This window comes from Microtus pennsylvanicus, chromosome 1, assembly GCF_037038515.1.
Source record: "Microtus pennsylvanicus isolate mMicPen1 chromosome 1, mMicPen1.hap1, whole genome shotgun sequence".
Taxonomy (NCBI): Eukaryota; Metazoa; Chordata; class Mammalia; order Rodentia; family Cricetidae; genus Microtus; species Microtus pennsylvanicus.
The window spans coordinates 86,761,107-86,789,066 of record NC_134579.1 but is presented as its reverse complement, the minus strand read 5'-3'; the positions used below and the strand labels follow the sequence as shown (position 1 = coordinate 86,789,066).

At 44.4% G+C, this 27,960-nt stretch overlaps 1 protein-coding gene and 1 pseudogene across 4 annotated transcripts in view; one reads left to right on the top strand and one right to left on the bottom strand.

Annotated features, from left to right (window-relative positions):
* Positions 1-396: 396 nt before the first annotated feature.
* Katnal1 (katanin catalytic subunit A1 like 1) overlaps positions 397-27,960 on the bottom strand; it is a 61,651-nt gene continuing 34,087 nt past the window's right edge. For all 4 annotated transcript variants that reach the window (XM_075971870.1, XM_075971886.1, XM_075971860.1 and 1 more), the window contains exons 6-11: positions 27,842-27,947; positions 26,708-26,866; positions 25,854-25,980; positions 22,679-22,813; positions 10,189-10,315; positions 397-8,473 (exon numbers count right to left, since the gene is read on the bottom strand). In XM_075971870.1, the coding sequence (XP_075827985.1) occupies positions 8,275-8,473; positions 10,189-10,315; positions 22,679-22,813; positions 25,854-25,980; positions 26,708-26,866; positions 27,842-27,947 (853 nt within the window). In that variant the 3' untranslated portion in view covers positions 397-8,274. The remainder of the gene's footprint in view (positions 8,474-10,188; positions 10,316-22,678; positions 22,814-25,853; positions 25,981-26,707; positions 26,867-27,841; positions 27,948-27,960) is intronic.
* On the top strand, positions 656-5,152 carry LOC142847911 (cell division control protein 42 homolog pseudogene; annotated as a pseudogene).

The following is a 27,960-nucleotide window of genomic DNA, read 5'->3' as shown; positions in this document are numbered from 1 at the left end:
TACACATACAGAAACGCAGACAAAACTCTCTACATAAAAATAAAATAGTAGTTTTAAAATTAATGAGCATATGAAAAGATGCTCAACATCGGTTGTGATTGGGAACAAGAAATTAAAGCAACTATTACACACTCACCATAATGCTGAAATTCAAACCACCACCACCACCAATTGCTGGTAAGGGTTTGGAGCAAGGGGGTCACCATTCTCTGCTAGTACACATGCAAGATGGCCTTGGCCACACAGGAAGACAGTGCTGTCGTTTCTTAGAACCTTCTCTTAGGATGCTCAGGGAGCACAGCTGGAGGTATTTGGTCGAAAGTGCTGAAGAACTAAGTACCGCCTTACACAAACCCTCCCCCCCCCCACACACACATGAACACTGTAAATATGAAGCATAGTTTATAGCCATTTTATTCATAATTGCAGAAGTTAGAAGTCACTGAGACATCTTTCGGTACAAACAGAGAAAAGTTAAAAGTGCAACTGATTCGCGGGTGATGCACAGAAGTCTGAAAAGGTACTTATTCTGGTTCATAGTCTGAGATCTGGAAAAGGCAAAACTACGGAGACAGGAGGGTGGCTCAAGGGTCTGGGAGGTGGCGGGGAAAATGCGCAGTGAAATGATTGTCCATGAAACAGTTTTGGTAGGTACATGCATCGTACTCTTGTCAAAATCCGTAACTCTACGCAGAGCGAAGCCCACTGCAAGCTTCAGACTTCCACGCCAGAGCAGTTTCAGGGCAGTTTAGAAGAACTGGAGTATTGGTGAGCAAGGATGGGACCTGTAAGAACCATGTCTGCTCCCGTTTTCCTAAAAGGTCTCTAAAACTAAAGTCCAATAATTCAGGAAATGGCTTTTGGGGTGTCATCAAACAAGACTCACGATCTAGAAAATTCATCATACAGAACGTCCATTATGCAACAGCATCACATAAATATTTATTAAAATAGTGAATTGGAAAACTACACACATTACTACATCAACCTTAAATTTATTAGTACATTTCACAGAAAACAAAATATCAAGTGGCCAACATGTGACTTCCTGAGGAAAGTCCAAACAAAGGTCACTGTCAGCTGGGGGCTGTATGCTGTCCCTGTAGCCGCAGGAAGCCCATGTCCCATCCACAGCAAGCCACACGAGACACCATCGACAGGGAGCTCTCTAAACGTTTATCCCGACGTCACAGCTCACACACAAACACAGCAGACAGCACTGCGGAAAGTGGAGGAAGCAGCATTCAAAGACGACGACTGAGAAACCTCTTTTATTAATTAGTTTCAAATACTGGATGACAAACACTGGAACCAAAATCTTAGTGGCACACCTCCAAGCCATTCTGACATGTAGGGGTCCTGTGGACACTGTGTCCACAGAGTGGCCACCGAGGACAATGAATGCTCACCAGTCACACAGCCGTGTGAGCAGGAGGGTTTTCCTAAAGTCCGAAGGTTTCAGAGAGGGGAGAAGGGAACTGCGGGGCTCCAGATGTTTAAGATCAGCGTGTGGATTTGGATTTGCAGAAATCTGAGAAGCTAGCAGAGCATGCGCTGTGTGTGGATCTGCTCCATGGGATGAACACTCAAAGAAAGAGGCCAGTCCCTCAAGGGGAGAAGCAACCTCTAGGCTTCACAGAAGGGTCATTTGGAGAACCTGGCTTTGCCAGAGGAGGAATGGCAAAATGTGTTTAAAAACAAAACTCAAGTTAAACTGGGTATGTGGCACACACCTTTAACCCCAGCACTTGGGAGGCAGAGGCAGGAGGATCTCTGTGATTTCAAGGCCAGCCTGGTCTACATTGTAGTTCCAGGACAGCCAGTGCTACATGGCGAGATCTTCCCTCAAAATAATAAATAATAATTTTAAAAAATTTTAAAAATTAAAATTCTAGTTTAAAATTTGAAAGTTAACAGGAGGAGGCCAGAGCAGCAGAGAAGATGGTGCCTGGAAAAACAGACGTGCAGGGAGAGGGGAAACTAAGTGGGGAGACTGAGCCCTTGGCTCCCCTCCCGGGGGCGAGCATGCTCGGCTCACTGAGGGCAGGGGAGCAGGCTTTGTGTTTGCCCGTTCATAGCAGAAATCCCTGCATCGATCCCCACGTGGTGCCAACCGTACCAATCCCATACCACTACCGATAAGCCAATATTTAGGTTTTAGGTTTTGTTTTTAGTTTTCTCAAGGCCTGAGAAAAGCAAAGCAAAAATAATTTTGTAGCATCATCTTAATACAGTTTTATTAACAAGGCACCTGAAATGAGAAATATCATCAAAATTAGAGCTTTCAGAGGAAAAAAAACTAATAAAAATTCAAAGAATTACTATTAAGTAAATATGCAAAAATATATTATCATACGGATTTAATTTTTTACTCAGTTTCATGTTAAGAAACAATATCAAAAGCAAACAATAAAAATTAAATAAATAAGTACGAAAAGCCTAAATTAAAATTATAAATAAGTAAACATGTAGTAATTCAAACAAAGTAGAAAACTACAAACTAATTAGTGAAGATGAGAATTAACCACGTAAGGTGTCATAGTCTACCCTGACGTGTCCTTCAACTGTGTCTTCCTGCTTCTGTTGTGACCGACTCCAAGAGTCACATAAATGTCGTGTGCACCACAAACTTAATATCATACATTCAAAACATTAAGAGACAAAACAAAGATACAAAAAAGTTGGAATATTCTTTCTTCATATCGAATTAAATGACCTTTGCTTGGAAAAGGCCGCATCCTACCTACCATTTTACACCAAAGCACAGGGCACACTGTAGTGTGACCTATATTTAATAACATAACAGTGGAAATGCATCATTATGGGGAAAAAAGGCTGAAGAAGACGGCACTAGGGAAGCCAAAGCAGACACACTGTGCAAATGACTTGACCAGTTCTTCACTTCCACCGCTAGTGGATGAGGAAGGGGAGGTCAGCTTGTCTACGCTCGGGCAGATTCGGGGTCCTGCAGTGCATGGCCTTAGATACCTCTGCCCTAAGGAGACCTCTGACCCCTACAGAGCCATGACACGGAAAGACAGACGAGCAACAGGCAACATTGTGAGCTGGCCCTGAGTGAACCTTCCCGGACAGCTGCTGGTTTTAGAGCCCGGGCATTGCCCGCCTTCTGGGTGCTGCCCCACCCCTCCGCTCTCTGAGCTGTCTGGAGGTTAAACAGCTATTTGAGGAAACTGTGACACAGGTGCTCCTGGGACGCCCATGGCAGGGTGCCCTGCGGTGTCTGAGGATTTCTGATGACAGAAGTCAGAGCCCAGTGTGTCTGGGTTACCGCTGAAAGGGCTGTGATGTCACTGCGTTTCCAGGCTGGAGCTTCCCAAGCCATTTGTCTGGGGCAGTTCACCAATATTAATTTACTTTCTTTTTAATAAAAAAAGAATTATGGAAGCAAAACATTTATAGCAACACATTTCATGTGCACATCTTATCATAATTACATGTGTAACTGTGGCATGGAAAAATGAAAATGGGTACATTGCAATAGATCTTTAATTCCTTTCTACTATTTCGAACTTTTCATTTTAAAACAAATCAAAGGAAGGAAAGCCTTTTTGTATATTCTCTTCCCCAAACACAGAGATCACTGTGTCTCTCCACTCATGAGCTAAACTGTGCTTTAGCCGCAGAAGCCAGGAGTGACAGTTACCAAAAATAATGTCCAGCCAGAGCTTCAATGTCTGAAGCAGCTTTGCAAGCTGCACAGCCTCCGTCCACTGTCCTGTGCACAGAGAGTGACCAGCACAGTGTGCCCAGGAAGGGACTGACCATGGCTCCCGTGAAGGAACCCTACATACACCAGTCACTGTGCTATGGCCCCCAAATGTTCCTGCTTTCAAAGGACAGAACCAACCACCTCTGCTGGGATAACACACCTGCCTTACAACTGAGGAGCAAACAAAGGTCTCCTGCGGCCAAGACAGGGATGAGAGACATCTGGAGGGACCTGTGCCAGAACCTTCCAAGGGTTTAAGCCATGCAAAGCCTTTGCAGTCCATTGACAGCAAAAAGGGACAGGAGGGCTGTAGAGACACCTGACTCTCCTACCTAACTCAGCTGCAGCAAACACCACCTACCCTAGGATGGATGCGCAAATGCTGCGCGGAATTATATGAAGGATTAAGAAAAATTAGACTGATGCAAAGGGAAGTAATGCAAAATCCAGACAAGGCCTACTGACCCGGGGTTACAGAGAGGTCTCTTTGTGTTTGTTTGTTTGTTTGTTTATGAACAACACTATTAGATGGTGATGGTTTGCTAGAGAATTTGAGTGGGGTTGTTTATTTCTGTTTGTTTTGGGAGATAAGGCCTTGCTATGCTGCGCAGGCTGGTTCCGACTACATGTATGTTTGCGTGCCTGGGGCTACGGAAGTCAGACGTGCCGCATTTTCACTACGCATTCATCGGCTGGGGGACACTGGGTCTTTCCATTTCCTAGTGATCCTCCTGCCTTGCCCTCCACGTTAGCTGCTCATTTTAAACGTTTATAAATTATCTGGAGAGTGCTGCCAATGCCCTGATGGAGAAGCTGAGGTCAACATCTAATCTGAAATATTAAACGATTTCCACAGCGCAGATACTAAGTGCGTTGTTGCCGGCGATGGTGCTGATGATAGAACATGCCTCCTGATGGCCTATACAACGAAGTCTCCACTGGAGCGGGTCCAGCTGTTTCGACAGCTGTGCAGTCACAGAACTGGTGGAGAGCCATGTGCTCTTAGACTTTTTGATACTGCAAGGGCAAGTGGATTGTGACAGACTGTGACCGCTGAGTCACCCACAGACAGACATTTCTCTGGTATGTTTTCCAGTGGTTTCTCCATCCTCATTTGAAACTGTGAAAGAAAAGCAGGGCCTGAGATAGCTCACGACTGTCCAGACTCCTTTCATGCTTGTTGGAACCCAAACTGATCCCAGAGATGACCCCTCTATTATTGGGAAACATGCCACAGAAGCCTATCACTGAGGGACTGCTGAAGAGCTGGCCCGGGATTGGAAGGCTGTAGGCGAAGGCTCCGCCCTCACATGGAAAGGCCTAAGGAACTGTGTGATGAGCACTCTTGGCTGTCCTGCAGCCTCAGGCCACGCCAGGCCTCTCCAGAGCCTTTCCACACAGCCGCTGCTGTCATCACACTAAGGGCAATGTCTAATCAAACTAAGGGTTAAAAATCAAAAGTCACTTCTGCAATAACGACAGACGCCCTGCACCTCCCCACGCGCACTCAGGTGAGACAAGGCCCTTGGGTATGCCCCCCTTTCCTGTGAGTTAATTTTGAGTAATTGTGTATTGTCTGAAAAGTGATGAGAGCTAGTTTTTGTTTCCTGTTTTTTTAAAACAACAACGAAAGCCCACCACCGTTTTGTTTTGTTTGAAGACAAGGCATGCCTGTGCTGACTTTGTGACCGACTCATCTGGTTGTCATGCTGCTCCCTGGTTCCATTTTGGAGAGTTATCAGGGCATCTTAGGAACCCCCTCACCCCCAGCCCTTCTCTCCTTTTGGAGTGTGTGGGGGGTTCTTAGCCAGTGGACAGCACTTAAGGCGGAAGACCGGTTATTCCTACATTCTACAATGTGTCCCCCGCCCCCGAGCTCTTAGGAAGTCCGTAGAAACGCCTCGTTTAGTAACATGCTCCTCGGAAGCTGCCGTTTCTCTCCACCCTTGAGTGGATTGGACTTGGGGGAAACTCACAAAGGTGGACGGAGGCTGTCCTGCCCCCGTTCTAGGATCCACTACGTGTGTGACTGTGACCTTCAAGGGTGTTTGTTTGCCGTTTGCTGATTTGGGGGTGGGTTTCTAACTTCTTTCATTGATAAATGATAAAACGCATTGCACCTCGTGAAGTACACTGAATGGATCGAGTTACTAATTAAAAAGAAGAAGTTCTTTTGCCCCGCAGTCATTTCTCACAAGCTTAGCCCGGATTCACAGTCACTGTAACGTTCCTAGATTCAGCTGAAGCGCTGGTGCGTAGGCTTCCCTAAGGGATGGTGCTAGAGGCCATGGTTACTGACGGCTGCCATCTCCCTGCGGGTGATGCGGTCACAGGCCTGCTTCAGTAAGATGCTATGACATGTGGGCTGGGGAGCATACTTAACCAACACAGGGACCAGTCAGGCTATCGCCTTTTTTTTTCCCCATGCCTATGAGGAACCCTTGAACAACTGGCTGGAGCTCTCTCATTCAAGAAAAAGGCAAGAGTCGTATAACTCTCCAGAAGTGTTAATAGATTTTATCAGATTATTTTGTTTGCAGGTTCCAATTTTTAAAAATGTTTAGGTGGTCTATGCCTTCCGCAGTCCTAACTGTGTGCATTCATCAGCGCTGAACCAATGCTTCCTTCTGTCTCATTTCTTTGTAGAGAAATTCTTTTCAAATGACATTAAACAAACAAAACTATTCGCAAGCCAATAAATAAATAAATAGATAAATAAATAAATAACCTGGGGGTGGGGCTGGAGTCCCAGCTGCTTATGAAGCTGAAACGGGAAGATCATGTGAGCCCAAGAGCGGAAGAGCAGCTCAGACAGCCACATGAGACCCTTCCTTAAGATACACAAGTAAACGCAAGTTTGCTCATCTGTCTCTCATCCTAACTCTTCAATAATTAGTCCCATCATGATAAGACCATGGCTTCCCATTTGATATGCATAGTGGGTGTCTCAGAAGAAAGAGGACACTTTCTAGGAATGAGATGGAGCCAGGAGTTTGGAAAGTCAGATTTAGATGGCCTGAAAGAGCACAACAGGTCTGAGTAAGGAAAAGAGATCAAATATCTTAAGCATCACAGTGAGAGATTTTGAATGTGCCTATAGGATGTACATAGTTTTAAAACAGTAGGCTTGAGAATCAAGATTTCAGCATGTTAGCACAGACACACTTTTTAAGTTGACTCTGAAAGCATGGATTGCCTGATGATCAAATGGATGGACATAATTAATTACAGAGAATCAACATGAGGACCCGGGACTGTGACTAGATCCATGCAGCTCCCTTTCTTGGACTTTCCTACTAATTCCACGTCTAATGAGCATGTCGGATTCCCATTCTAATCCCATTGCATACACAGGTTCGTAGAAGGAAAACTTTCTAATTATTGAGTATTGTTCACTGTTTTTAATGAGTATTGTATACTGTTTGCAAAACAAGCTGTCTGAGAGCCATAAGAGGTTTTATTTGTGGGGCTGGGGAGATGGCTCAGCCATTAAGAGCACTGAGTGCTTTTGAAGAGGACCTGGGTTCTATTCCCACCATCCTTATGGTGACTCCCAACTGCCTGTAACTTCAATTCCAGGGGATACGATGCCCTCTTCTGGCCTCCTCGGGAACTACAACACATGTAGTAAACAGACATACAAACTGGCAAAATACTAGCATAGGGAAGAAAAAGAAATGTTTGTTTTGCATTAGCCTAGAGGCTAGACTTGTTTAGAACTCGGGGTACTTATCTTAAACATGAAAGTCAAACTCAACAAAAAAAAGCAGTGTTGGAAGTGAAAAGAAACAATCGCTCTATTGATTTGAGCATACGGAAAGAAAAGCGAGAACTCTGGACAGTAGGGTGAAGACGCGCTGCTAACGACGTAAGATCCTTCCCATCTTCCCAAATGACGTAGGAGAGGCGCTAGCAAAAAATGACTAAACGCCAGGGGAAAAACCATAGATCACAGACTATTCCTTGATAGACAGAGCCAGCAGCTAAGAAGAACTGGCAGAGAAGTGAAAATGCTAACTACATATTAGATCCTAATAAGTATTAGTTAAGTAAGTAAGTATTAAGTTCTACAGATTTAAAATTCATTATTTCTTTCAGAATTTACTATCTATCATTCTCAAAATGACAATTAATAAATCTGACAGAAACCGAGTTTGCTCTGTGTGTGTGTGCACTCGCACCTGGTAAACATATGTGTCTTTTATGATCAGAGAACACAGAACTGGGAAAACAGACAATGAATGCAAGTAAGCAAGAACATTTGCCAAGGCTCTGTAGGCAGGGCCTCCAGCGCAGCCCCACCCCTCAGCCCCGCCCACCGGCTTGAGAGCTCTGTGGCCTGAGGACAAGGTTTTTAGCTGGAAGCCAGCAGATTACAGATGCCTCATTTCTCAACTGCCTTTCTCTGTAGCTCTAGACATTTTGCTTTGCTTTGGCGTTTAAGTGAAATTTTCTCTGATGAAAAATTCCAGATTTTTTTAAATTTAAGGAATTTCTTCACACTTTATAGGCAAAAATACCAGAAATGAAAGAGCTGACAAAAATCACGCAGATCCAAATTCAACCATCCACTTCTCGTACTTCTCCAAGTCCGCGGCGGAGACAGACTTGGCAATTTTCTTCAGTGCCAGCTCAAAGTCCCCTCTGGTGACAGGCATCTGCAGCTCCTCCTTGGACAGGGCCCTGATCTCTTCTGGACTCAAGCCGCTGATGCGCCGCCTCATTGCCATCAAAGACGCGTCCCTGGAACCAGCAGAGCAGTCAGTAGCCGGACCCGCACGCGCTCTCCACACGTCTAGCTATTACAAAGTTATGACAAACGTGCCCACGGCTATTGTATATGTGCTCTTACGATGCCACTCAGAAAGTTACCCTTCACCCTGAAATTTCAGAAGAGGTTAAAAACTCATACATAGCTGGGGAGGTGGCTCTGTTGGAATGGTGCTGACTATGTAAGCACAAAGGACCAGGGGTTCAATTCCCACCCCACCCCCAAAAAGGCTGGGTATATTCTCTGTGCCTCAAAACCAGCCAGGAAGTTTAGGAAGAGGAAGTCCAATTTTGGAATCCAGAGCTGCATACTTGGAATGAGCATATGGCTAATGTGAAAATAATTCAAGCTGTGTGAGTCAGTCCACAGCGTGTGAAGCAGGAGTGAAAGGCGGGGCATGCACATATCCACACACTGGAGAAAGTGCCCTACATGGGATGTTTGTGGGAAGCCAACAGTAGAAACTCGGGCTTCTGACTTCATTCAGCCCCTTTGCCCAACTATAAATAAAAAGGAAGGTTTAGAAGAAGCGGCTAAGTTCTCATCAAGACCTACTTGGAAGGACAAGCCAGCCACACCTTCAGGATTGCCAGGGTTTTACTGGAGACTGTGAAAACGATAGTGGGCGTTGGGCCTTTGGACTCAGACACACCTAGAAAAACACTAGCAGAAAACATGGGAAAAACAGGCGCCAGCGCTTCCAGGAAAAACTGCTGAGACCAATTACGCAGACTTCTCCATATAAGAACAAAAAATTCTCTTTATCGGGTGATGTGTCTAAAAATTATGAAACCCTAAAGTGAAAGGGAAAGAAAACGTGTGTTTCTTCCACCAATGAAACGGGTCAACTTCATTCATCTGCATGTGGTCCAAATCTGCCTGATAAAGCACACAACATTGCCTCCAGCAGAATAGCTGGGCTCCAGCCTAGAGTTAACTAGCCAGAGGCTGCTCGGCTGTTATTGCCAAGTAAGACAGAGCGGTTCTCGGCATAATCAAGTCTAAGTGAGGAGCGGGGCTGGGGCTCACCTGAGTAGAGAGCGCTTGCCCGGCATGTACAACACCCTGTGTTTGTGTCCAGTACCACAAGGGGGAAATCCCAAACCCTAAGTGAGCGAATGTAATCCTAGCACTCCTGAGATGGAGGCAGGAGGAACATGAATTCATACTCTGGGCAACAGAGGATCTGGTATCAAGAGCAGAAGAAAGCAAAAATCATCATACTATATACTTGATTGTCTAACAACCAACGAAGGCATGTGTTAAGGGGACAGCTTCTGTGTAGTGTTAGGTGGATGCAGGTTTCCAGGGCTGACCATTCGGCACTGGATAGCTAACTGGTAGCTGCACCATGGGGAAGAAGATTTCTCCTGCTCTTAGCATTCCTTTCCTACAGTTCCTTGTCTAGGGTTGAGGCCTCCTGAGCTTGGCCACCTCCCTATCAGCATCTATCTATCCCTGTTAGATAGTTCATGGTTTGGCAGTCACTGGGGAAGAATAGCCTCAAAAGGTTTTTTGTTTTTGTAGAAGAAAGTAAAGCTCGTTAAAAAGAAGAAGCTAGTGCACCAGCGGGAAAGCCTCTCAAGGGAAGGGGCTGCTGCCTTCTGTCTGGGACTATTCTACTGACCTAGAGACTAGCTGTCCTATAAAACTAAAGCTGATGCAGTCACAGGTCACAAAGACACACCTGCAGACGTTAGTTATATCGGCACCGGAATAGCCCTCAATCTTGTCCGCGATGTCCTCCAGGCGAATGTCAGGATCCAGCTCCACCTCCCGAAGGCTGATCTTCAGAAGCTCGGCTCTTCCTTTTGCTGTTGGAAGACAAAATGGTTTGTGTAAATTTACAGATCATTTTGCTGAGGAATCCCATACAACATCCAGGCCAAGAGAAGAAGAAGAGTCAAAGTCCCCAGCTCTCCGGATAGTCCCCCAGTACTCCTGATAGTCCCCCAGTGCTCCGGATAGTCCCCCAGTACTCCTGATAGTCCCCCAGTACTCCGGATAGTCCCCCAGTACTCCTGATAGTCCCCCAATGCTCCGGACAGTTCCCCCGCTCTCCAGATAGTCTCCCTGCGCTCCGAATCTGCCACACAATGCAGAGGCATTCTCCTCTCTATGCCACCACTGAGAACTGCAGGGACTTCATTCCCATTATAGATCCAAGGCCTGCTATGTGATCTGAAGACCTGAGCTCTCCATGATAGACAAACACTGTATTCAAACGCCAGAACTGCTTCTGAGTAAAGCATGGTGCGGTGGTGGTGGTGGGGCGGGGGTGGGGGGCTCAGCAGTCTAGAGCAATGGCTGCTCTTGCAGAAGAATTGAGTTCAGTTCCCAGCACCCACAGGGGGCTCACACCATCTGTAACTATCTCCAGTTCCAGGGGATCTGACACCATATTCTGGGCTCCATAGACACTGCCTGCATGTGGTATAATACATGCTGACAAAATACTATACACATAAAGTTCATTTTACAATTGAAAACGGTTTGGCCTACTTTATCAAATACAACTGAACGAAGTAACTCCTCTAAGTGGCTCGGCTCACATGTTAGGATGACAGATTTACGGAACCCTTGTCAGTGGCTCCTAGGACTTAGCGGTGAGCACAAACGGCTCATTAGTGAAGTTGCTACTTAGAAAGTTAGTCCAGTGCCACTTGCTGCCACCACGATTTCCTCCAGTGCTGGTGCTGATGGGGCTGCCTACTGAGCTACTTGGCATGTTACTGCAGCACTTGGTGGCGGACCTGCTTGAACAGGTGCTATGACAGACCATAACAGGTTTGCCTTGATCTCTGTTCCCTAAGACGCAAAAGAAATTTAATTTTCCTCAACTGCTATTTTAATCCACTGGTTGCTAGCAGCACCGCTCTAGCTTCTTTCTCCCCTCCACGGACACTTGTGAATTGCGAGCTGGATGCAGGTAACATCATACCCACACACTCATGAGCAGCATCTCCTGAGAACAAAGACAGATCCATATTCTTCACTAACTCGGAAAGACAGCAGCAGGACCTAAGCAGTAGCTGAAGCACTACTCAAGGTGACTGTCCCTGTCTGCCCGGCCTCCTGGCTGCTAACCGTCACATCCTGCACTGTCCCTGTCTGCCTGGCCTCGTGGCTGCTGACCGTTGCATCCTGCACTCACACCCTGTATCCTCCGCGTCTCCCCTTCAAGTCAGACCCTACAAGTCTGTTTTGTTAGTTTTATCTTTCATGACACAATTCTTTCCCCAATCACAACATCAAAGCATGCGCACGAATGTTTGAAGAGGTCTGTTTGCAGAATCTCGTGGCAGATTCTACAACTCGAATGCATACGGGAAGAACCAAGCACCACCGAGATGTTCTAGAGGAACAGCAAGGTGGGAGAATAGCCGCTAACAGTTTATAAAACGGCCTGCAAAGCCACAGTTTCTGCCAGTGGGATGCTGTGGAGACAAACACATCAATGGACAGAAACAGGAGTGAGGGGACATCAGACTCCGGGTTATAACAGGTGGGTCAGGCAATACGGAAATGTAAATCTATCCTCATGGAAAATGAAATCCAGTTTCCCCTCATACTATGTACAAAAATCAGGGCCAATACAAGTAAAATAAACGTAAAATTATAAGCATTTTAGAACAGAACTAGGAAAAGAGTTCACGATCTTAGGGAGAATTCTCAAGGTAGATATTTTTTAAAGAGGAGTACTCGGGCTGGAGAGATGATAAACCGCTTGCTGTTAAATCTTCAGGACCTGAGCTTGGATCCCTAGCACACATCAAAATCTGGAAGTGAACACATGGAATCCTTAATTCCTGAACTGGAAAGGAGGCAGAACTGGGAGGCAGAACCGGGGTCCTAAAGGAGGGGAAAGAACTGGGGTCTTGAAGGAGGGGGCAGAACCGGGGTCCTGAAGGTGCATTGTCCAGCAAGTCTACTCAGTCAATGAGCTCAGGTTAGTAGGAGACAGGAGAGAGAGATGAGGACCCCAACACTGATCTGGTGCACAGCACTCCTGCACACAGGTCCACATGCATGCCACACGTGACACACACACTACACACAATGAAGGTGTGGAGGAAAAGATAATGCTGGAATAATTAGTCCTAATTATCACAAGAACCATGTCCCCAAATATTCTTACGCTGAAGTCCTTTGGAATGTGACTGCACTTGGTGACAGGTTTTTAAAAAGACACAATGAGGTCACATGAGTCTGCCCTGACCCAGTATCACCAATGTTCTCATTAAAAGGTTAGGACACACACGTATCACCAATGTCCTCATTAAAAGGTTAGGACACACACGTATTCGGGAGAAAGGCCATGTGTTGACACCAGCGGAGATGGCATCTACCAGGCAAAGAGAGAGGCCTCAGAGTGAAAGATGCCTTCACAGCCTTGATCCTAAGGAATCAGAGCCCTTTCTCCTCACTTGCTCAGGTGACAGCAGCCTTGCTGGAGAGCCCCTGTGCTCTGTGCTCTGAGGTCAGTGGCTTCGGCTCCTCTCCCAGAGACTCGACAGCCACCTTCGAAGGAAACACTGTTTTCCCTTGGCTCCACAGATGGCCCATGGCTAGGATAGGATGAGAAGGCCTGGCATCCTGTGTCTGTCCTCCTGGCTGGCTTCCCTTCTGGGCAGATTCCACTCACCCTGCACAGAAGCAGGTTGATTTCTAGAAAAATATTTTGTCTGGAACTATAATTCAGGGTTAATCTGACTGAGGCGCCTAGTCTCTCATCCCTTCAAGGTAAAGGCACACTGACCATCAATGGGAGGAGGAAGGTGGCACCTGTGCTCTGGATAGCCTTTGCCTGTGCCCAGGAGGAGCACGGATGTTCCTCTCCTTTGTCACTCCTTCCTGTGTCCAGAACCATCTCTCTGTCGCACAGAAGCTGGCTGCAGGCAGTTTCCTCTTCCCCATCCCCCCATTGCTGATGACACTCTTCTGTATGCCCAGCACTGACGTATCAGAGAGATTGTCACGTGCCCCACACCCGGGTCCATTACACCTGCAGCCTGAACTTTGTGACTTACACAGCTATGAGCCAGCGCATTTCTGTTGTTAGATGCAACTAGGTTTTGATGCTTGCAGTAGCACCTCTAAAAATTCAAGCACAGTAGAGCACCAGGAAGGAACTGTAACTATCTGTATGTGGTAATGCAGAGTCTCTAAAAACACACTGAGAAAAAGCAGCAAGGCAAAGAGACACCATTTTGTGAATGAATTTATATAAAATTTCCAAAGAAATAAAGCTGTTTGGAAATACATTAAGTGATAAAATTACAAGGAAAAACAATAAATGACTTCTATAAAAGGAAGGACAGCGGTTAGCAGTCAGTCAGGAAGAGAATGTGCTAACGAGGACTCTGTGGAGCTGCTGCGTTCTGAGGACGTCCTGTCTCTTTCCTAGAAGTAGGGACAAGAGTAACTGACTTGCCAGCTATTGACTAAACCGAGAATGCTAATAAACAAGCCTGCCCCAGCTGTTCATGCGCACAACACAGAAGAGTAGTTACAGCGTGAAGACAATGGGCAGGCATTGTTTGAAGTTTTCCAGAAAAAAAAGAAGCGCACAACTTGGAAATCTTCCCCTGAAGATAGAGTGTTCTCGAGATGAAAATGAGCCTGCGGCCTTTGGGACAGACGTGTTCGAGTCACTGGCGCAGAGCTGCGACATGGTGCGACAGTGCAGGACGGTTGAGTCACTTCAGCTACTGTTGTAGCTGAGACCGTTTCACTGCTCAGCTAGTAATTAAGAACCACTGTATGAAAAAGCAATATTTGTGAGCCATGGGACTGTCAAAGCGGCAGAACGGAGAGGAACAGCCAGCAAAGGTGCCACGAGGCAGAGCCTAAAGCTGAGATTCTACCAATTAATTATCTTACATAGCCTGGAGGCCAAGCCACAAGAGCGATCAAGTCATACACTATAAAATACAGCTTCAAAATTTATAGGCAAGGCTTCCCTTTCTAGGCACAGAGAAGTAACTGATACCAGACCAGCCCTCCTGTGGCAAACAACTATAAACTTAGATAAAATCACGAAGTCAAGTGTTTTCATGCATGGGCATTTGCCGGCATGTAAGGCTATGCACGCTGTGCATGCAATGCCTACATAGCCGGAAGATGGCGCTGGAGCCCCTGGGACTCAAGTTACAAATGGTTGTGAGCTGCCATGTTGGTGCTGGGCCCTCTCAAAAGCAGCCAACACTCTTAACCTCTGGCCATCATCCAGACCCAAGAATTTTAAAATAGGTTTTTCTGAGTTTTACCCTTTAGAGGAAAGCAATACCCAGACTGCCTAGAATATAAAGCATATGATATAAATCACTAGACATATTAATAAACAGAAAATGCAAATAAATCAAGAAAAACTAGACAATAGAAACAGGTGGTCTAAAAGCTAGCATGGGTTAATTAAGTGAGAAGTAGCAGTCTGTTTCTGAGAAAACATTAAAGTTCAGAGGCTTAAAGTAATGTTTTAGTCCCACAGTTTCTGAGAATCAAAATCTGGAAGCAGCTTATCTAGAGAGTTCTGGCTTGGGGTCTCGCTGGCTAATTCATTTGTTCAACTTGGCTGGAACACGGTGCCCAAATTTTATGTCCAACTATATCCTGGAGCTCAGTATTTAAACTGGTGGACTTTGAGGACAGCAGACCAGCTGCCCCACGATGTGGCTGAGCCTCCCCCAGGAAAAGGGAACCTGGAGGCCGGCAGCTGTCTGACTTAACTGCCTGTGACATCAGTTCCTCCTGGGTCTCTACCGTGGCAGCTAACCCTGCACACCATGACTTGCCAGCCTCCGTGGTTACAGGAGCCATACCCTGAAATTATTCCATCCATCAGTATCTCTCTCTCTTCCTGTCTCCTCTTCTTTCTCCTTTCGTGCCTCCACCACACACACACAGACAGATGTACTCTAAAGGTTCTTTCTCTCTGTCCAGCCCTAATAGAAGATGACTTGGTTTCTTTCTGCTGCTGTGATAACATAATCTGGCCGAAGTGACTTATCAGGATGATGGGTTTATTTGGCTCACATCCATCACTGAGGAAAGTCAAAGCAGGAACTCAAGCAGGAACCTGCAGGCAGGACTGCTGGCCACTCCATGCACCTCTGTGACTCCACCTCTAACCTGTGAACTCACTCACAGCCGAGGAAGTAGAGCAGTAGATGGAGGATGCTGCTTGCTGGCTCACAGACTCCTGCTTAGCTAGCTTTCCTATATAGTTCAGGCCCAAATAAATAGGATGATGCTACGCACAGTAGACTGCCCCCTCCACATCAACTAATAAGACAATTCTCCATGGACATGCTCATGGGCCAATCTGATGTAGGCATCCATTAAGACTCCCTTGTCAAATGCAAATCAAAATAACTCTGAGATTCTATCTTACACCTGTCAGAATGGCCAAGATCAAAAACACTGATGACAGCTTATGCTGGAGAGGATGTGAGGTAAAGAGAACACTCCTTCATTGTTGGTGGTAATACAAACTGGTACAGCCACTTTGGAAATCAGTATGGCGATTTCTCAGAAAATTAGGAAACAACCTACCTCAAGGCCCAGGAATACCACTTTTGGGTATATACCCAAAGGATGCTCATCATATCACAAGGGCATGTGCTCAACTATGTTCATAACAGCATTATTTTTTATAGCCATAACCTGAAAACAATATAAATGCCCCTCAACTGAAGAATGGATATAGAAAATGAGGTACATTTACACAATGGAGTACTGCACAGCAGAAAAAAACAATGACATCTTGAAATCTGTGGGCAAATGGATGGATCCAGAAAAAAAATCATATTGAGTGAGGTAACCCAGACCCAGAAAGACAAATATAACATGTACTCACTCACAAGTGGCTTTTAGACATAAAGCAAAGAAAACAAGCCTACAATTCATAACCCCAGAGAACCTATGTTGTAGGAGGTGCTTGTTTGTTCATGGCTGCTCAGCCCTGAAATAATCACACAGAAACTATATTATTTGCAATACTGTTTGGCCAATAGCTTAAGCGTTATTTTTGGCTAACTCATATCGTAAATTAACCCATCTCCATTAATCTGTGTATCACCATGAGGCTGTGGCTTAGCGGGTAAAGTTCCAGCATATGTCTCCAACAGGGCTACATGGCTTCTCTCTGACTCTGCCTTCTTTCTCCCAGCATTCAGTTTAGTTTTCCCTATCAGGCCAATCCAGTTTCTTTATTCATTAACCAATAAAAGCAACACATATACAAAAGTAAGGTTTTAACTTTAACACAGAAAAATTACATATAACAAAACAGGTATCAAGCAAGAATTATAGTTACAATATTTACATCTACGTTATCTTTTATCATAACTAAGGAGAACTATAATTATAAGTATCTATTCTTCAACTTCATCAAAGACTACAGAAGGATATAATATTTCCTAAGTAAACAGGAAGTGCACTGTAAGCAAATTCCAAAACTCTACAGTTGACAGAAACATCTCACTGTCTGGACAGTCACCCAAGGTTCTTCTGTATCATTGGAGCATCCACCTTCAGCCTACAGGCCCATAGTATCCAGCAGACCTTTTCATGAAGCAGGAAATTTCAAAGACAGTTCTGCCTATAATGATAGTTTGTCAGTCATTTTCTTCTGTGTCCTGCAGAATATCTGGCAGGCTCTTTCATGAAGCAGGAACCCTGAAAGACTGTTTCACCTTCTTTAGGTAACTTCAGCAGTCATTTCTCTGTGGGTCCTGCATATCCAGTTTACTCAGCATAATATCAAGCAGTCCAAGCAAGAGCAGTTTCTTGCCCAAATGGCTAACAAACTTCATGAGGAGCCTTTTCAATGCCCACCTTCCTCTTGAAGTAGCTTGGTGCTGCCAGGAGCAGATGTGTCTCATGTCATGAAAAGTTCTAAGTTCTTAAACATTTTAAATGCCATATTCTGTAGTCTTTGAAAGGTTTGAAGAATGCCTATCCATCTGAAATACATCTATGTACATCTAGAAAATCTAATTAAAATGACTACGAGCTTGACTATTATAGATGACTCTTTATTAACCTATATTTCTTAATTATACATTACATTTTTTAAATGAGCTGTACAAACCCAATACCTTAATCAAGAGCAGGAATATATATATATACATATAATTTGTATCAATAAACCAATATCCAAACCAATGCAAATCTCTATAGCATATCCCCCTTTAAATGTAAACAAACATTTATAAACAATCTTTTAGGGAATTTGAACATAGTTTTCTCCAAATTGCTTCCTGCGTTTTGTTGGGCAAAGTAATTTTTAGGGGGTGTTCACGGCAACCTTTTGAGGGATCTTGGTCCATCAAACCACATTAGTCTAGAATTAATTCACAGGTTCTCATCTTCTGTGGAAACAAAAGCAGAAGCTCTTTTCCAAAGCAACATGTCCTTAGATCCAAATTTTGAAGACAAGATACCTTTAAAGTATATATGTTGGTTACTTAGCTCCTTCACAGTCAAAAACTTCAAAGAAAACACAATAATATACATAATCCAGGCTAATCTGTGGCTGTCTGTACTCTCTTTAAAGACTTTGCCTTTTTTTAAACCATTTACTTCTTTTTATAACTCTCTATACTCTTTTTCTTTTCTCTCCCAAGTCTATGTACATTTATCCAACAATTTAGAGGTTTTTTTTTTTAAAAAAAATCTGAATCTGTCTTTATTGTGTATGTATCTGTAATTATCTTCTATCCAGGAGCTCTTCTTAAAGTGCTAAGCACTTCTTAAAAACCTAAGCTGCAGCACTGCTAGAGCAAATATGGTCCTGCCTGCCTGCTCCACCCAGTCCAACATGGAGGAAGTCCATTCACTGCCTCTGAGACTGCCGGGTGGAAGCCTCCTCACCACCTCAACTCTGATAACCAGTTGGCCCAACCTGCCACTAAGTAACTTGCAGCATGCTGCCCGGAAACCCCATTTAAATGTCCCACCTCCTGAAGGAGCCAGTTTGCGCTGGCAGCATAGCCCAGAAAACTGCCGTTTCAAAACCACATGGCTTTTTTCTGCTACCACTGAATCAGGAGAACCTCTCTTAAAGGAGCTGCAGCATGCTACCAGCAAACAGCAAGAAGCTGTTTTAAACTCTGAGCTTTTTTGTGTCTAGAATTCCTTTTCAAACTCTCTCAGGTTTTATGTGGATTTAGCAAGCACATGATGGAGCACCAATAAAAGCAACACATATATACAGAAGGACTTCCTCCATCAAACAAAGACAACAAAGAGAACCCTAAGAGAGACATAGATGGATCTAATCTACATGGGAAGTAGAAAAAGACAAGATCTCCTGAGTAAATTGGGAACGTGGGGATAATAGGAGAATGGGGAGGGAGGAGGGGTAAAGAAAAATATATAGCTCAATAAAAACAATAATAAATAAAGACTCCCTTCTCAGGCACCTCTAGGCTGTGTCAAGTTGACAGGTGAAGCTAAGTAGGCAGAAAGCATCTCATGAGATTGTACTCCAGGGCTACACCAGTCATTCTAGAAGCAACTCATTGAAACTATTTGAAAACTGGAAATGACAGATTTGCAAAACAGACCTAAAATGAAAACTCACAGGACAGATATAAAGCAGAAAAGAGATGGCAGAGGCAGGGGTCAGTGAACAAAGACAGATGATGCCTATCAGGAAAAAGGGATAGATGGAGTGAATAGCACCCCGGTGATGGTTACAGTAGGACCAAGATGTCCAACACGCACGCAGAATAAAAAAGGGGAACCCCACGTGACAGCCAAAGTGCACCATCTTAAAAACAACAGGGAAGTCAGTGACTAGCCAGACACTATAGCTAAACATATGTCACCATGTCACTTTTCAGCATTGATGCAGGAGACACTGGAGCATCTGCCACACAAACCACCATCAGTGCTCAGAGCAGCCTCATCCACAATGGCCTTAAACTAGAAACAGTCTAATAACAACCAATGGGGAGTGGAGAAACAGTCTGTGACATGTTCACACAATCAAATAAACAAACAAACAACAAATCAGCTCAGGTGTGGGGGACAGACTGGCAAGGCACTCCAGAAGCCTCTTCAGGAGGAAAATGTATGTTTGCTTCTTGGTGTGTGGTCTCACGGTGCTATACAGCTGCCAGAGCTCAGACTCTTACATGGACGAAGTTTATTGTGTCTAAGTTATTCCTCAGCAAAACTGATTTTAAAAACAAAGAATTAACCAGAGAGGACATACCTCAACACACAAGGGGACAATGATATTAATGACAGATGACATCACATAAAAGAGAGGCTCAGAGTGGCGGCAGCAGCACAGGGAGTAGGAGGCCCCTGATGCTGTTCCTCCTGGTGGTGGGAAGACAATGGTGTAACCTCACCATGGCTCAGAAGTCCCCTAGCAAGTCACAGAAGCAGGTATGCTCATCCTGTGAACTTCGTGGAAATGGGTAAGAAAAGCTGCCTGGCTCTGTAGTCACTTCTTTGCCAAGTTGACACAGCTCCTAGAGACCGGCAGGAAAAGGCCAACTAGTAGCTTCCCCTTGGGAGGGAATGAGAAGAGGGAGGCATGTGCCCAACATTCCAGCTTCTATAGCACTGCCAAGGGACTTGACTCTGCTGGCTCAGACTCCAAGCACAGAGGACCAATCAGCACACCTTGGCCTGAGGGCTGCCAGGAACAGATCTCAGCAGCAGCTCCTGCGCCAGAACCTATGGCACCTTGAATAAAAGCTTGCCCACCCCTCAGGGCTGGAGAAAGTGTCCAGCGATTCCCCTGGGAGGAAAGAGGAAAGTGGAGCAAGTGTCTGTGTCTAACACTCTGGCACTCAGGAAAACTGCCTGGGGCACTAATGTCCAGCTCACTAGACTGTGGTGCAGATAAAGTTTATCCTTTGAGTTTAACTTTCTCCTTTTCTGAAAGGAGAGACAGAGGACCGAGTTGAGGCCTTTCTTCCCTTTTAAGTGCAAATGTTAGCAGCTGTGAATATCTAACACACAATGACTTCCATGGTTTGCACTGATCAGAAATTTGCAATGAAGAAAATTTAGGGAGACTCCACTTCACCTAGTTGAGGTCCTCTAGAGTTACACGCTTCATCTTCCTTTACTGTCTGTAGGAGCTGTAGTGGTCACTCCTTCATTCCTAATATTGGTAATTTATCTCCTGTTCTTGGTTATATTAATTTAAAAAACAAATATTTCCTTATTAATATTCTATTTCATATTTCACTTGTTTCCTAATTTATTTCCCCTACATACTGAGACTAATTTCTGTTTCAAAAGCTAAAATAGTAGCTACTCAAGTCTTTTTAATGTACACAAAACACTATGTACCTTAAAACACTATGTTTGCTTCATATCACAATATTTAGTGTGACATATTTCTCTACCAGGATAAAAATATTTTTAATTTTTCCAATTTTCTTTGGCCCTTCTGTTATTCAGAGTTAATTTGTTTAGTAGCAAAATATTGGAGATGGTCTAGATACCGCATTGTTGGTTCCTAACTCAATTCCATTACTATCAAGAATATATTCTGCAAGATGCCAGGTTTTAACATTTTTTTATTTTTTATGGTTTATTTAACTTTATTTTATGTGCATTGGTGTGAAGGTGTCAGATCCCCTGCAACTGGATCTTCAGACAGTTGTGAGCTGCCATGTGGGTGCTGGGAATTGAACCCGGGTGCTCTGGAAGAGCAGTCAGTGCTCTTAACCACTGAGCCATTTCTCCAGCCCCTTAACATTTTTATTGAATGAAGAAAATTCCTTTCAGCAAATGGTGCTAGAACTGAATATACATATGGGAAAAATAAAAGCCCACCCCACTACCATGCATACAATTAATTCAAGGAAAATCACAGAGCTAAATAGAGTTCCTAAAAGTAAACAGAAGAAAAAGCCTTACAGCCTAGGGGTAAGCAGATATTTCCTAAGATACAGGAACTCCTACCAAGAAAAAAAAAAACCTGGGGAAAAGCTCTTTACAACTTAAAATACTCTGACTATCAAGAAAGAACAGTAAGGAAATTGAAAACTAAACTACAAACTGGAAGGAAAAATTATAAAAATGTAAGTAAAGAGAGTTTATATACAGCATTAATAAAACATTAAATATTACAAAGTGAGGGACATACTACATAAGTTCATGAAAAGGTGCTCAAGATAGAAGTCATCAGAGGAAAGCAGATTAACCATAATGAGATGTCATTTCACTCCAACCAGAGCAAGTAAGATGGAAACACTGACAACAGCAACTATAGGCAAGTCTGCTGCGTTGGTCTTCCCATTTATTGATGGTGACGGTGACAATATAACATGTACAACCACTCAGGAAGACAGTGAGTATTTCTTATAAAGTTAAGTACAGGTGCCTTGTTAGAAGTGGGCAGAGTATCAGACTCATAAAGTTAAACACATACCTTCCCTATCTATCCTATTCATACTAGCTAAAGACATAACAACATCAACTATAAAAATATTTATAAGGCATATAGCTCTACTTATAGTAGCCCAAAACTAGAAGCAACTCCTGTCCCCATCAGCAGGGGCATCAACGCACAGTCACCTCATCGCATGGAGAAAGACATTCTGCAGGGCGAGCGTCACCAGACACTGACTCTATACTGTCACAGTGCTGTTTACACAAAGCTTAGCAGGAGAGAAAACTGGTCTGTGGTGGTGGAGAACCAGGCAAATCACTTACGCAGTAGAGATTTTGATGAACTGCTAAGGCACCCAGAAGCCTTCTGAGGTGGCAGAAAGTTCCCACATCCTGTCTAGGATACTACACTGATCCTCACACTTCAGAGAACTCATCCAGTCAAAATATACTCGACATACACACCTCTCACTACGTATACATTCATCTCAAAGGAAAAAGATGAAAACAACTTAAGAGAATCTCAACACTCATGTGAAAAATCATAATTTTTAAAACAGGGATTATGAAATGCAGTTTTTAGAGTAAGAACCCAAGCACCACCAAACTTAGCACAGATACTACTCTGGGCTAAAGGTTTCTCTGAAATGCAAAGGACTTCGCAAGGCCTCTACCTCCATCACTCAGCTTGGCCTCCTAATGCCACTGAGCCCTTCAAACAAAGCGACAGTGAGACAGAGATAAATAAATAGGAAAGGGTTAACAGGAAATGACAGAGTTCAGGGTTCAGTAAAGGGAGGACATCTTACCTGTCGGGAGGGGGATGTAGATCCTCTTCTCTAGTCTCCTTCGCAAAGCTTCATCGATGTCCCACGGGAAGTTAGTGGCCGCCAGAACCATCACCATTTTGGACGGATCATCATTTTCTAAGGCTCCTCCAACTCCTGGGCACAAGGAGCAGGGAACAGGTTGTCAGTGCTGTGATGGACACTTCGATCCTTTCCCTCAGTCAGCCTCTCGAAGTATCAGCCACAGCTCTTGATGGACCTCACTCAAGCAACTTCACCATCTCTGCAACCTTGATGGAGTGGTAAACCCAGACAGCAACACAGAAGAAAACAGAGGAGCTAGAAATTTGACAACCTAGGGCAGGGATCTTCCCATCTTTATGTAAGGACAGAGTGCACATTGCTTCTGAAATTTAGACTGCAGTCCACTTAGTCTGTTGATGTTCCCACCGTAAACTGCCTCTGCTGTTTTCTTCCTCTTAGTTTTGGGTTTAACTTAGTTGGCTTTCTGAGGAAGTGAGGCCAGCTGGCACACTGTAGTGTTTTGCTTCTTCACAATGAAAATGATAGGATTAAAAAGATTAAAAACTGTATCTGGGCATGATGGTGCACACTTTTAATCCTAGCACGTGGTGGGCAGGGGCGGGTGAATCACTGTGAGTTCAAGGCTAGCCTGATCCATGTAATGAGCTCAAGAACAGCAGGAATTACAAAATAAAGAGAACCTGTCTCAAAAAAGCAAAACAATGACAACAAAACCTTTGAGAGTGTGTAACTGGCTCTGGGCAATACACCGTGAAATATCATTGATGCATGAGCTCACAAACATGATTGGCTATCAAAGTAGCATAATTTGAGCAACCCAGTTCACATGCATAATAAATAAATCATTACTAAATGCCTTTTTAAATCATTCTTAGGAGGAATAAAGCTGTCCAACTAACAAGCAGTCATGATACTGTTCAATGAACTCCTGCTGGCTGAATGTGTATTTAGTGATGCCCTGGCCCCAATTTTAAACACTTAATGTTGTGTGCTGTGCTTTCCTCCCAAGTAATACATATTCCTTCCTTTCATATATAAGTGAGAGATGAAATGGTGCACCGACTGAGGGACAGGTCTCCTCGCACACAGTGCCATTATTGGTCTCTCAGTGCCTAGCATTGTGCACCATGTGATGTTAAGGACCTATCCTAAGTGTAGTGCTTTGAATGAAAATGGCCCCCATAAGCTCCTATGTTTGAATGCTTGGGTCTCAGTTAGTGGAATTTTTGGGGAAGGATTAGGAGGTGTGTCCTTGCTAGAGAAGATGTGTCACTGGGGGTGGGCTTTGAGGTTTCCAAAGCCCACCCCAGGCAGTCTCAGCCACTCCCTGGTGTAGGAGTTCCTTCTGTGTGTTGCTTTCATTGGTTAATGAATAAAGAAACTGCTTTGGCCTAGTTGATAGGGCAGAACATAGGTAGGCGGAGAAAAGAGAACTGAATGCTGGGAGGAAGAAAAGCAGAGTCAGAGAAGCCATGGATCTTCCTCTGCCTCAGGAGGACACCAGTTAGAATCTTGCCGGTAAGCCACAGCCACGTGGCGATACACAGATTAATGGAGACAGGTTAAACTAATCTGTAAGAGTTAGCCAATAAGAAGTTAGAGCTAATGGCCAAGCAGTGTTTTAATTTATACAGTTTCTGTGTGGTTATTTTGGGTGTAAGCTAGCCTTCCCCCTACAATAACTCCCTCCCTCCCTCCCTCCCTCCCTCCCTTCTCTCTCTCTCTCTCTCTCTCTCTCTCTCTCTCTCTCTCTCTCTCTCTCTCTCTCTCTCTCTCCCTCTCTGTTTCCCCAGCACTATGTCTGTCAGATTCCCCACCATGATGATACTGATTAGCCCTGTGGCACTGTAAGCAAGCCCACAGTCAGATGCTTTCTTCTGTAAGTTGCCTTGATAGTGGTGTCTCTTCGCAGCAACAGAACAGTGACTAAGCCACTGAGTCCATAGCTGGTAAATGATAAGAAACAACACTTGCTGGACATTTTAGATACATTTTTATCTTCTCCTGTGGATTGCTTAAATTGCCTGTTGTCTGCCACACAAATACCAGACTGAGCTGGCCCCTAACTCTTCTTCATGGCTTCCCAAATGCTTTTCCTCTTTGTCTGGGCAATTCTAGCCATGTGTCCAAGCCTCTCTGCCTCCATCTTTGCAGCTCTCCCACCTTGACCACTGTGACTCCACACCCACAGTTCCCTTCTGCTGCAGAAGGACCATCTGCTGCAGAAGGACCACTGTGTGACTTCTGGTCAGCACTCTGCCTCTGGTGTAGCAGCTGATCTCAAAGGTTTTGGTCTCAAGACCTTTGATGCTCTTAGAAATTCCTGGAACTCTAAAGAGCCATCATTGTGTGCAGTATGTCCATCAGCGTTTTCCATTAGAAATCAAAACACAGAAAGGCCGGGATATTGGCTCAGCTGTGCTCATCTATCAGACACAAGGCTCCAAGTTCTGGTCTCAGCACCATAAGTAGATATATCGGTAGACAGAATGTTTAAAGTATTAATTCATTGTAAACATAAGACTCCATGACTCATCAAATTAAGATAAATGATTTGCTTAATGAAAAAATAAGCATAGTTTTCAAAACCTCCCAAGTCTTAGTTAGAAGACTTTTGTTTTGGTTCTTCTGGACACGGTTTCTCTGTGTAGCCCTGGCTGTCCTAGAATTCACTTTACAGACCAGACTGGCAAACTCAGAGATCCGCTTGCCTCTGCCTCCTGAGTACTGGGATTCAAGACGTGGGCCACTACTGCCTGGCCTAGAAGACTTATAAGTAAGTAAATGAGTAGATAAGAGAATATCTGCATTCTCCCAGGGCTTGTGGGCCCTACTACATACTTGTGAGAAAATTAAAGCAAAAACCAGTAAATATGCCTTGTTATTGTTGAAACTGTGTGGCCCTTGTAGAGCCCTCCAGTGGTCTAAAGGCCCAGGGACTCTACCAGCAAACTCCTTGGTGGCCAGAGTAGTCCTTTGCTCCATAACCTAGAACCTGGACTGGTGCACAGTTAACGAGTCCTTAAGAAGCACGAACAAGTGGGTGAAAAGCAAGTGATTAAAGATAAACCCCAGCTGCCTCCTGCTGGCTCACTGAGTCATCCATGGCTGAAAGGGGGTGACAGTGGGGACAGTCCTTAATGTCAGTTACCATCCATCTGGACGAGGAGCTCAGACTTGACTCTGCGACTCGCTTCATGCTCGTCAGACGTTCCTCTTCGACTGCAGATGGAATCTATTTCATCAATGAAGATCGTGGTGGGGGCGTAGAACCTAGCCTTGGTGGAAACATTTTAAAGTGATCATTCAGCGAGCTCATAAAGCACTCTGTATTTTTAAAGAAACTGTTGTATTCTAAGACAATGGCAAATGAAAACAGCAATTTTTGTCCATCAAATTGTTCCCACAATCTTATTGCTGACAAACATTTCAGGGAAAGGCAGTCCAAAGATAAAATTCACATAGCTGGTGATGCTGGGTGAAAGATACATAGATAGTTATTGCTTTTTCTACTTTTTATTTATTATTATTTTGAGACAGATTTCACTATGTAGCCCTGACTGACCTGGAACTAGCAATATAGACCAGACTGGCCTCAAGCTCAAGTGATCCACCTGTCTGCCTCCCAAGGCATACACTACCACACCTGACTATTCTTTCTAGTTTTATGATTAGAAATTTTCACGGGGGTGTGTGGTCTTTATTGGAAGCAATTTTAAATAAATCAGTATCTAATGTCAGATCTGTCTCTAGCTAGGTTTCTTCAAGTCTTCTATCCCATCAGTACACTAGACATCCAAACTGCCAATCACCTTCCCTGGACAGGGTACCAAAGGGCCTGTTTTCATCTCATAGAGAAAGCTATGTTGAAGACACACCAAGGATCCCAGCCAGTACAATACCCACACTGCTCATTCAGATCACAAGGTGCAAAGACCTGGCTATGAGGAATCATAGGCCCAGACGGACAAACAGCATTTGGAAATCAAAACATGATATATTTACCATTTCAAACAACAGACGGACCAACTTCTCTGATTCGCCTCTATATTTAGATGTCAGGGTAGAGGAGGAGACGTTGAAAAAGGTTGTCCCACATTCAGTGGCAACTGCTTTGGCTAGCATAGTCTTCCCAGTCCCTGGAGGTCCAACCATCAGCACACCCTGAAAATCCAAAGGCAAAGTAAGCAACATACTAGATTTAAATGTTTCCCAATAACTAGCATCAACTGTCAATGCAGCTGTACACAAGGATACCCCTAAAATATAAACTCAGTTGTCATGGTGAGATCAGTGCACTTAGCAAGAGGAACAAGAAAATGATGAAAATGATTTCTCCAGGTGTTTCAGGTCAGCAGTGGCCAGAGATAAGCTCATGAAAGACAGGCTGAGCAGCTACGGTGGCTCACGCCCATAATCCTGGCACATGGGCAGTGTGCACAGTTGGAGACTAGCTTGGACGACAGAGAAGACACTGTCTGCTAAAACAAAAGGTAAGGAACAAGGAAGAAGGAGAAGGAAGAAAGGGAGGAGAAAATGATTGCCCTGGCAGCAAAGAGCCTTCTCATACATTCAGAAAGAGCCTTTCTTGAACCCAACGGGAGCCATTCTTGTAATTCTGTGGAGTGACCCTTCTGGGTTGGGAAGATGGCTCAGTGATAAAGAGAATGTGGTACTCTTGCAGAGGACCTGAGCTCAGTTCCCAGCGTCCACAGAGGGCATCTCACAACCCCCTTTATCTCCAGCTCCAGGGGATCCAGTGCCTCTTCTGACCTCTAGAAGCACCTGCACTCACATGCACATACCTGTACACACACACACACACACACACACACAGAGAGAGAGAGAGAGAGAGAGAGAGAGAGAGAGAGAGAGACAATTTGCTTAACTTATTTACAGAAAGATACATCCAAAAGTTCTTAAAATTAACCTCGAGCTCAGCACCTGAAGCAGGACTTTGAAGGTGGCAGTGTGGCAGCTCTAAGCCCATCTCTCTTTCCATGTGGCTGCAGCGCATCTTAACACAAATTCACACCCAGGAGTGGAGGGGAATGTGAGCTGTCCAATGCACACTGATCCACAGCAGAGCTGCCCTTTGGTACGCAAGCATCCCTACTTCAAGTCTGTCAGACAACTCACCTTCCATGGCCTTCTAATCCCCTTGAAAAAGTCAGGCATCCACATAGGAAGGACAACAGCTTCCCGGAGCAATTTCTTAGCTTCCTCCAGATCTGCTATATCATCCCTTTGAGAGAAGA